General features: G+C 47.1%; 1 protein-coding gene across 2 annotated transcripts in view; it reads left to right on the forward strand.

The window, feature by feature from the left end:
• RXRG (retinoid X receptor gamma) overlaps positions 1–8765 on the forward strand; it is a 38063-nt gene extending 29298 nt beyond the window's left edge. The window contains exons 4-11 of one of the 2 annotated variants that reach the window (XM_031047250.1): positions 1648–1792; positions 2364–2543; positions 4483–4643; positions 5321–5450; positions 6010–6142; positions 6875–6966; positions 7206–7311; positions 8348–8580. In XM_031047250.1, the coding sequence (XP_030903110.1) occupies positions 1648–1792; positions 2364–2543; positions 4483–4643; positions 5321–5450; positions 6010–6142; positions 6875–6966; positions 7206–7311; positions 8348–8495 (1095 nt within the window). In that variant the 3' untranslated portion in view covers positions 8496–8580. Of the gene's footprint in view, positions 1–1647; positions 1793–2363; positions 2544–4482; positions 4644–5320; positions 5451–6009; positions 6143–6874; positions 6967–7205; positions 7312–8347 lie in introns of both variants that reach the window. The other variant, XM_005147072.1, reaches the window with a different exon arrangement.
• The last annotated feature ends 2476 nt before the right edge of the window (positions 8766–11241 follow it).

Here is an 11241-nt window from a genome sequence, read left to right on the forward strand (position 1 = left end):
ACTGTCTTAAAGTGCAGCCAGAGAGAAGTAAAAGGTGGTAGCTGTCTTGTAAACCATAAGAAGTTCCTCCTGGCTCAGCATCTTGCCAAAAAGTTTTCAAGATTGAAAAAAAGGTGGCTGGATACTTGTGGGGAGGAAGGGTTTGATTTCCCTTTTTCTTGGGCTGATATTGAAGCATTATATTTATAAGCTGCCAGTGCCTGGGCTGGGTTTCTGCTGGGGAGAGTGAACCTCTATTCCTCTGGGCAATTTTTCCCTATGCACTTCTATTTTTCCAGAGGAGCAAAACAACCTAGCTCCTAATGTGGTACTTTTTTTTTGCCTTATAATTTGTATTTTCAATGTCATCAGACCTTTGAAGCTTTGAAAATGCAGGGAAAGTGTGAAGGGAGATAAATGCAGGCTTCACATTTTTATTTTTTCATAATGACCATTCCAAAAATCCCAGTGGGATGAACTCTTCTTGTTCTTTCCTGAAATTCCCTGTGGAAATTATACTTTTTAATGGTAAATGGGCAGTTTCTTGAAGCAAATGGAGAACTTGCAGCAGCATGCATGAAATCTAGTGGTTTAGATGTTATGGAGACTTTAACAAAATCTGTAGCTTGGTTTTCATTCAAAGCCTTGTTTTGTGTCCCTACTTTCATCTTCTTGCTGTGAAGAAGAACTTTATCTGATAAATTGGGGTGACTGCTAAAACCAAGCTCAATAATGAAGAAACCATTCCGAGCCCTCAAATAATGGCAGTAGAAAAGATGATTTCATAGAGGTTTTGGGAGACATTGCTCTGCCCAGACAGCTTTGCAAAAGACTGCTCAATGGCCCTTAATCCTTACTGCACTGCCAACAATAGCTAGAAAGCAAATAGCAATAAAACGAAGCCCTGGGCAACATCAGGCTTTGGTCTCTAATCGATGTCGGTTTGTAACCTTTAACTTGCAGCAGCCATGAGCAGCTCCTCGGGATCTCAGCTGGGGGTTCTGGGCCATTTGTCTGCATCTTACTGATGCTGATTTTTAGATGCTCAGCTCCTTCCTTTTTCTGCATCTGGTAACCCCAAACCTGCTCCATTCCCAAGGCTGTGATAGTGTTAGAGACCTAAGTCCCAGGGAGTGATCAAGATGGCCATGTTTTTACGTGTTCATGCAGATTTGTTTATTGTGAATCAGGTAAGCTAACCCACTCAACATGATTAGGGCTTCCCTAGCCATACAGCAGTGCAAGCTTCATTGCAACAAACTGCCTGGCTGCAAAGCTGCTCCTTACTAAGCCATTAGTGCTCAAGCCTGTAAGCAGACAGAGATCAGCGTCCTCTAATGAAGCCAGTACTGTTGCTTGGAAGCTGTAACTGAGCAGCTGAGGGTTGCTGCCTGCTCTTTTCTAGCTATGCTGAGTACTGGCTTTGGTTACAGCATCAGGGCAGGATGGAAGGCAATATCTGCTACCAGGCATCTGCTTAAACTGCTCCAGCTGGATTCACCAGAGGATGTCTCTCTGCCCATGGCAACCCCATGGAGTTGCTGGGGATAAGCTTATGGGATGAGCCCAGCAGGAGCAATAAAGGAGGGGTCAGCTCAATTTGGGGATGGTTTCACTGGGGTATGAGTTTTGATCCTCTAACCTGTCTTGTGGCTTCTGCTATTGCAGCTCAATGTCTTGAACAATGTCAGCATCTCAGAGGATGTCAAACCCTTGCCAGGTCTCCCAGGGATTGGGAACATGAATTATCCATCTACAAGCCCAGGATCCTTAGCCAAACACATCTGTGCCATCTGTGGGGACAGGTCCTCAGGTAGGAGGTTTTCTTTCATGGAGAAGGCTTTGTGCAACGAAGGCTCCCCTGATATTCTGAGGCAAAGCTCATGCAGGAATGAACCCTGTGGAGGATTGCTGATGCCATACTGGCATTGTAGGATTCATAGCTAGGTATGGCTTACCCAAGGGTAAGTTGTTTTGCAGATTAGTTGTGCTGTGCCCAAAAGAGAGCAAACCTAAAAGCTGTGGTTTTCTCCCTTATGTGTATAATGTGTAATATTTTACATTTTGTCCCTGTTTATCAAAAGTAAATATAAAAATTTTTGTTCTTATTTACCTGTGTTTTGCATTAGCAAGGCTTTGCCTATGCCTGGTTTTCTCTCCTACTGCAGAGACCTGCAGCCTGGCTGTGCCTTGCAGACCCCCTCCATATCAGTGCATCCCATTTGCTACCTATGACTTTAATGCCTTTGCATTGCATCCAAGATGTGGCTCCACATCCTTGCCCTGGGATTCAGTCCCTCCTTATCACAGTTTCAAGCTCCTTCACACTGGAGAGAAGGGCAGATATTTTCCTGCTCACTCGTGGTCTCCCCTCACCTCTCCAGGGAAGCACTATGGGGTGTACAGCTGTGAGGGCTGCAAAGGCTTTTTCAAGAGGACAATCCGGAAGGACCTGATCTACACTTGCCGTGACAACAAGGACTGCCTCATAGACAAGCGCCAACGCAACCGCTGCCAGTACTGCCGCTATCAGAAGTGCCTCGCAATGGGCATGAAGAGGGAAGGTATGTGAGGGCTGGTGGAAGGCATGGGCTTAGAGAAATTTTCCATACATTCTTTAGGGAAAATCTGGCTCTTGTAGCCCTCCAAGGCTAGAGCATTCCAAAAACCCACACTGACAGCTTCAGGGGATTTTTTGACCTTGTCCTGTTCCCTGCAGTATCATCAATGCTGTGCTGCTTCAGTCACTTAGTGCAGTGGGGACTGCAAAATGCCAGCTTGAATCAAAAACCTAATCCCAGGCACAGCTCTCCCTTCCACCTGGGTGCAAAGTGGTTCAAATGATCAGGGTGTCAACTCAACTTTCTTTTGCAGAGCTTGAAAATTAGAACACCAGGATCTTGGTGTTTGGCTTCAGTAATCAGAGGGGCTTTCTGGGAGCTGCTGAAACTGGAGGCATATTGCAGCTTGGATGGAACCCCGGATGACTTTCCACTAAGATTCTGGTGGATTTAGAAACATTTCACTGGCTTCTTCCTGTCCATTAAGGAGGACAAATGCTTTCCCCAGCTGCTTAGCACATAGGAGAGCATCCCATATTGTCCTCCCTCAGTGCCAGGCTCTATGTCCCACTGAGCCACCTCCTTGGGTGTGGCCAGTTCCTCAGAGCTGGGCAGTCCTGGGAAGCACATCCTCCAGACTGGGAGAAATGCAGAGAAGTGCAAAGTGGTCATAAGTCTCAATGCTGAGGAACCTCCTGTGGTTTGGCCCTTCCCCTGAAAGCACCCTAATGTAAGCCAGAGTAAGGCAAGACTCGTGTTTATTCAGGTCCCCTCTCAAAGGACTTTTTAATCCCTTGGCCCTGGTGGTTTTACCACTCCTCTGGATACTGACTGCCTGGTGCTTAGCTAACAGGTGGGGAAAACCTTCAGCTGTTGAATATTGAAGCACCAATGCCTGCATTGCAGGGCCCAGCTTTGCCATCAGCTTCTTCCCCCTGAACCTTTAATTTCAGGTGTATAACTGCCTGCAGCTCAGTACAGGCCGTTCTTTGAGACCAGGCCAGCTGCCTACTTGTCCCTTAGGGGTTATGGGGCAATCTGGGCACCTGCCTCTCACATAGAAGGGTGATGCTAGCAGGATTTCCTTTTGGGACATTTCTGCCCAGCAATTAGCTAAACCGACATGACACCTGCTGGTCACTTGGGTTTTAGCAGGATTTTCTTCCCATAAGGATTTTCTCCAACAAAAATGGGTACCCAGGGCTTCTACTGAGCAGAAGGCTTGGCATACCACATACACGTGTTCTACACCAACCTGTCTTCCACACCCAGCAGCCCTGGGATTTAATATCTGAGGTCTGGAGAGAATTTCAGTCATTGTATTTGTCTGGATAGTAGGTATTTTGGAAAATGTACAGAGATGGGAGAAGAGAGTGAAGACATCTGGGCATTCAGAGGTGCTAGGAGCTACTGTCTATTGCAGAGGGTTGGGAAGAGAGGTAGTAGAAGAGAAGGTGGCACAAGGCCTGGGCCAGGCTGTGTAAGCTTTTGCTCGGGAATGAGATAGGCAGCATGTGTGGATACAGCTGGGGTGATGGACCATCCTGCTGCTGGATGTGCTAGCCACTGTGAGAGTGTTCAAAGCATGGTGTGAGCACAGCAAACCTTGGTGTCTGGGTCCTGGGTCCCTCCTGCCTCCTCGAGCACCTAGTTACAGCCGAGTCCAGGCTGCCACCTGGAGGTATCAGCTCCTGTTTCTTATATTCTGGAGCTTCATATCTTGGAAATCACAGCTTTTTATCAGATTTGGAGGCCACTGTTCTACAGCAACCCCAATGTTATCAGGGGAAAGTGATGGCAGCCATTTTTCTGGATGTACATTTTAAATATCCATTTATTTTCTGCTCTCAACCTCCTGAGCAAGTTTCCTCCCAGAAGAAAGAGACTCATCACAAGCAGGTAAGTGTTGCTGTGGATGTAGAACCATGTTTCTGTTCTGCAGCTGTGCAGGAGGAGAGGCAGAGGAGTAGGGAGCGGAGTGAGAATGAAGCTGAGTCCACAAGCAGTGGCAGTGAGGACATGCCTGTGGAGAGGATCCTAGAAGCTGAGCTGGCAGTTGAACCCAAGACAGAGGCATACAGCGATGTGAACACAGAGAGCTCGGTAAGGGGCACTAACATCACTTGCAGCTTGAGAGCCTTTGAGATGTGATTTGAAAAGCTAAACCCCATGTGAATGGCTAGCATTTTGCAAGGAGTTTTTGGTTTGCACTGCGTAAAAATCAGTAACTATTTTTCATTTGAAGCTACTCTGAATGACTAGAAAACAGGCTACACATTAAGTCCCTAGCTGTTTTTTAAAATTCCTGTTGGTTTCAATGAGTCAATAGGGGGATAGCTGAATGCTGGAGATTCTCAGCCCTGGACACTGCTTGCATGCTCCAAGTGACCAAGACTGGAATGGAGCTGGACTCAGCAGGTTTACTGTGGTTTTACTGGTTTGGATGAAAGCACCATGCCCATTCAAAAGACTGCTTGGTGATGATTAGGTATGCTCTGGGGAGTAGGACTACAGCCTGCCACGCAGGACTTGCTCTGCAAAGAGCAAGCAAACAGAAAAGCTTAGCAACCAGCTGATTTGGCTGGTTGTAGAGGGGATGGTGGTAATAAATTTCTTTTCCCAGCCCAGCTGAGATTATTGTCAGTTTGATCATTTTACTTGGGGCTCTCAGTATCATTCATTTGATCTGATACCATATGCAATACAGACAGTGACTGTCAAAGATTTTTCATTACCAAATTCTCTTTTCCTCTTTTCCCTTTGATATTGCTTTTAATTAGACAAATGACCCTGTTACCAACATATGCCACGCAGCTGACAAGCAGCTCTTCACACTTGTTGAGTGGGCCAAGCGAATTCCTCACTTCTCTGACTTGACCCTGGAAGATCAAGTCATTCTCCTTCGAGCAGGTAATGTTCCCACCTGGGGCTATCCTTGGATCCATTGTTCCTCCTCTGGACTGTGTGCTGTGCCAGCCAGGCAGGATGGTGAATGTGAAATCCTGATCTGATCTGTCCCGTCCCTTCTTGCCCTATGACAGGGCAAGCACTCCTTTATGAGTAATGATGAGCAGTTGGTAGAGGCTCTCTGTGGCACAGTGGAATCTGCTGTTTGTTCCTGTCTTTATGCAGACATGTAGGAGGACTGGAGAAGTGTGAATAAATATCTCATTAATGTAATTCCTGTAACTGCAGAAGTCACTATGTGTGGGGCACACTAGTGTGTAAGGTGCAAAATGAAAAAACAATGTCTCCCCCCTTCCCTGAGTCTTTTTATGCACCTTCCTTGCTGCTGGTCACAATTTGTCACCCCTTGCAGTGTTGGCAAGTGTGTAGTTGGCACTTGGGGTCCTTTCTCTCTTGCGAGCCCCATCTGAAGCCAGGAGGGAGAAACCAGCTTTCCTGCTCCATGTGGGACTGATTTTCTTTTGCTAACTGTCTTTTGTGTCCTACATACTTCCTCTTGCAGGATGGAATGAGCTGCTCATTGCCTCATTCTCCCATCGCTCTGTGTCAGTGCAAGATGGCATCCTTCTGGCCACGGGCTTGCACGTGCACCGCAGCAGTGCCCACAGTGCTGGCGTGGGCTCCATCTTTGACAGGTATGTGGCCTCTTTCTGCCATCCCCTAGCAGCAGTGGTTATGCTGGCTCTGTCTTTCTCCTCTGAATGGGCAACAAATCCTTAGTAAGAACCCATGATCATCTGGGGCAGAGCTAATTTAGAATGGCAAAGGGATTCTTGACTGGCTTAAAACCCAAGAATGGAATGAAAGCACCTTGGAAAGGTACTTGCAGCTGCAGAAGGAGATCTTTGGTCGAGTATGCAGGGGGAGGAATGCTTCTCTGCCTTTTCTCTAGAGTTTGTCATAGCTGAATCTACAGCTAATACTGATCAGCAAGAGCTTTAGCTGGCAAAGCCTTATACGCCATCTTGCTCATGTACCAACTGCACATGTACCGTCCATGCCATGCCTGCTCCTTGCCTGGCAGGGCAGCGCATTACCACTCTTACACAGCTGGCATGCTTCACATGTTTTGCACAGTGAAATATGGAGAAAAACTTATGTGGTTTTCCTTAAGTGGATGCAAATTTTCTCCATGGTCCACATGGAGCACAGAGACCACATGCTGAGCAAAATGAGAACAGGAGTGAATTTGATGCTTAGGTACCTGGATGCTGTTGAGCAGTGTGTGGCATGGTTTTCCCTCAAAGCTGCATCTTCCTGCAGAGAAGAATATGGGATATTTCCAGTGCCTGTTCCAGATGTTTTTCAGTCCCCCACCTTGATGTCTGTACCTGTGTTCATCTTCCCACCCATGTCACCGTATGCAGGGTTTTGACAGAACTGGTGTCCAAAATGAAAGACATGCAGATGGATAAGTCAGAGCTGGGGTGCCTGCGAGCCATTGTCCTGTTTAACCCAGGTAAGTCTGAGGCCTGTGGCAGTCCCATGTGGCATGCACACCCTCTGGGCCATGGCAGGTCACAGACAGGAGGGCTGTGTCAGTGAGCATCAGGCAGGACTGCAGACAGATTTGTCCCAGTCCCTGTATCCATGATTACAGAGTCTCAGTCCTTTCCTACCCCTGCAAAAAGTCATTCTGCAGCAGAAAGGCTCCCCTGCAATGATTTCTTCCCTACCTCTATTTTCTCCTTCATCCAGATGCTAAGGGTTTGTCCAGCCCTTCAGAAGTGGAATCACTGAGGGAGAAGGTCTATGCCACGCTGGAAGCCTACACAAAGCAGAAGTACCCTGAGCAGCCAGGGCGGTGAGTGTCCCCAAGCAAGGCAGGCAGCTCAGGGCAGCACAGCATCCACTGTGGGAAGAGAAGACTGAGGCAGAGGTGTCTGTGCTAGCCCTGCCTGAGCCACCCTCAAAACGACAGGAGGACACCAACCAGAACTGCTTGAGCAGCCCAGCTCCCACAGGCTGGCCTGTCCTCTCAGTGCCCTAATCCTGGGCCAGATCCTTTCTGGTGCTGGCGAGATGCATTTTTCTTTCTTTTCAATCCAATCATACCCTCTACTGGCCGAGCTCTCGAAGCACCGGCAGCTGGACCCACCCCCATTGTCACCAGCCAAGTGATGTGCCCACAGCATCTTGTGCTGTTTTTGGCTCTGGATGTGATCACGGAGTGGTACAAGTGGGACGTGGGGAGGGGGATGCACTCTGGCTGCTGCACCCCCTTGCAGCTGCGCCTCAAAAAGGAAGGCAGTGGCTGGCAGAGGCACTGCTGAGGGGCTGCACACTCTTGGGTGTCTGGGGAGTTTTGGAAGATTCTTTTTCCCAGAAGGATTGAAATGGCACCATGGAGATGTAAGTCTTGGAGAGAGGATCTGGATGTATCTTTTTGGGGGGGGGTTCTTGTTTTTTGGGTTTTTTTGGTTTGGGGGGGGTGGGTTTTTTTTTTGTTGGGTTTTTTTTTTTATTTGTTTGGATTTTATGTTTGAAAATGCTAAAATCTGTTTGGAAAACATACATCCCCGAGGACATTCAAGTTGAGGCTGGATGTAGTTCTGGGCAACCTGAGCTAATTTAAAATGTCCCTGCTCATTGAAGGGGCTTGGGCTCGATGGGCTTTGAAGGTCCCTTCCTACTCAAACTATTCTGTGATTCTATTCCATCCCCACATGCAGAGCGAAATGCTTATTTTGAAGGCATAGGGGAATCTAAGATAGAACTTCCCAAGCCAGTTTTGGGGAGAATTTGGGCTCTTCTTTCCTGAGCCTCTGCTGCAGGCTTGGAAACACTTGTGAGAGAGCAGCCAGTGCCTCCCACATGCTTCTGACTCTGCTCTCTTCCAGGTTTGCCAAACTCCTTCTGCGTCTGCCGGCACTGCGGTCCATTGGGCTGAAGTGCCTGGAGCACCTCTTTTTCTTCAAGCTGATTGGAGACACCCCCATTGACACCTTCCTCATGGAGATGCTGGAGACACCCCTTCAGGTCACTTGAGGGTCTGGCCTCTCTCTGGCCAGACCCTGTCCCCACCGTGCCCCTGCACAACCTCCCACCCCTCCACTCTGAGCCTGTGAGAGCTCCCACCCTCCCTCCACTCCTCCTCGGTGGGATTGTTGTGTTTTGTACAGCTGTAAATCACCTCCTCTAACCCTCCCTGCCCTGGCTGTGGGAGGTCGCAGATCCTCTGACCGGTTAACCATTCCCCTACCCCCTGTACAGATAATTGCTTTAAATTATTTTTTCATTCTCAATAAAAACCAACAAAACAAATAAAATAATATATGAGAGAGACACTGATTTGAGCTGGCAGAGCAGTCTCCTCTTTTGCTGTGATCACAATTCTGGCTTGGGATGGGGCTGACGGATGCTCCTGAGACTCTTAAGCAGCCCAAATCAGGACAGGAGCATCACTCAGGATATTGCTGGTTGTGCTGATGGGCACAGTCGTCTGGCCAAGAAAGGACAGGTATTGTAGCTCCTGCTAAGGAAAAATTGGGAGAAACTTGGTGCTTTGAATCAGAACACTTCATTCCACCACCTTACAAAGAAGCTCATGGACTCCTTGAATTCTTTGAAATTTTAAAAGTAATTTAAAAAGTGACTTTTTAATGTACTTTTTGTTTTCTGAGCTAGTCCAGCCACTGAGGGAAAACTGAAGTGCTTCATTTTGGTTCAGGTAGAGTACTTCAGGGTGAACCAAGCCTGGCATGCTCATGGATAATTTTCAGTTTTCTTAAGCTTCTCAGATCCTGTTATCAGCTCCTTTTTTAATTTATTTTATTTCCCCCTCCGTATTTTTGCACTGTAAACAGGCTCTTCAACCCCAAATTTATAATTTTTAATTTACTATTTTAAGTGAAACTTGTAGAGATGGAAAATACAAGACACTCAATGAACCTGCTTCAAAGGTCTGCCTGGTCTTTTCCCCATTCAAATGGCACTGCTGGAGCTTCCCATCACAACTGAGCTAACCAGAGTCAAATGAGTTAAAGACATTAATTTGTTCAATATGCGGAGCTTATCCTGGTGGGAAAATGTCCTCCCAGGAACCCAGCAAAACTGTCTGCATTATTATTCATAAAACAGGTGTAGTGTTAAGTGATCTGCCCCTTCTGACCCTCTCAGCAGACAATGCGGTGAGATGCAGCCGTGCTTCGTCTGTCCGTGTGACAGATTGCAACGCTGCCGCTCAGTGACTCAGGGAAGTTCGAGGGGAAGGAGTAGTGACAACAGGATAAAGAAAGAAGGATAAAAATGAAACATTTAACATTTTGTTAAAAATCCCACCCAGGGGCATGATTTGTTCTCTCGTATTTCATTGTGAGAAGGAAAAAGAGAATGAAAAGAGCAGGAAAAAGAAACAACCCCTCCAAATTACGAAAATGTTTGGTTTTTCTTGTGATGATGAAAAGAACAGGGACAATTTCAGGTAGGTGAAAAGCACTTGCCAAAGGGATATTTTAAATTGAAAATGTGATTCTCCATTAAAAGGGAAGTATTCTAAAGAAGGATAATCAACGTGCTCATTGTAAAACCTTTGCTGGAATTTGAGACACTGCACACAGACTGTGCTGGGATGGTACCCACCTCACACTGCTGGCTAGATAAAGCAAGAGGTTACTTCCAGCCTGGACTAGTACAAGCTTAAAAGCTGTGGGCTTTTAAGAGCTGGTCCCCAAGTAGCTGGGTTGGGTTTCTTTCCTGATTATGAAGCCCCTATTTTTTCTTGGCCTCCCTGCTCTCAGTTTTGATGGTTTAAGTCAAGGAGGTTGGCTGGCATTAGCAGACTTAGCCAGAGAAAGGCTGCAGGAGCTGATGCCACTGTCTGAAGGTAGACCGTGTGGTATTAATGCCTCTTATTGAAATATATAGAGGGAAACATGGGGATCCTCATGCTGCAGTAGACCTCTTGCTAAGGTGATGTCTGAGTGCTGTTTTGAAGCTCTGCAGCACTTGGTGGTAACTCAAGAGTGTGCTTTGGCGCTGGGGTGAGTCACTGCAGCACAGCAGGCTGAGCCAGCTGGAGGGGACAAGATGCTTCAACATCTGTAGTGCTGTCTCTTTCAGGAGCTCACAGCCTGTCCTCAGCACACAGTTGTTGCAGATGTGATTGTATTTACATGGAGCTGCAAGGTTGGAATTTAATTTGGCCAAGGCAACCACAATTGTTTGGACATGTTCAACCCTCTCTGATAGGGATTTAACAACAGTGTAATGCCTCTTGGTGGCTTAATTTGAGTCCATGATGAGGAATTCACAGTCCCTGGTATTCCACACTGGCAGAACAGTTCAACGTGTGGGCAACACAGGAAAATAATCTGGACAGAAGAGTGGGATGCAGTGCATAACCCAGATGATCCTGTGTGTGCCACTGCAGTCAATGTGAGTAGAGCTTGCTAAGTCCCATGATTGATTCACCTTGACTGTCTTGATGCTGATCTTAGGCTACTGCTTGCATCATGAGCAGTCGCTTTTTGAAGCGGGAAATTATGTGATATGATAACCAAGAGATTCCTGCTCTAAAGGAGCCATTTGTGGCTCCTGGACACCCCTACTCTTAGCAGTCTACCTTGAGACCCTGGAAAGGTGGTTTCTGAGCTCTGCCTGCAATCACTGAGGACCTGAGATTTGTCCTAACCCCTGGATTCCTTAGTTTGTTGTCTCTGTATGATGGTGTCCAAATGCTGCTTTAGAGTATTGCTTCTCCTAGCCTTGCAAAGCATAAGGGTAAGTCTCTACA

The sequence above is a fragment of the Melopsittacus undulatus genome, chromosome 6 (genome assembly GCF_012275295.1).
Source record: "Melopsittacus undulatus isolate bMelUnd1 chromosome 6, bMelUnd1.mat.Z, whole genome shotgun sequence".
NCBI lineage: Eukaryota > Metazoa > Chordata > Aves > Psittaciformes > Psittaculidae > Melopsittacus > Melopsittacus undulatus.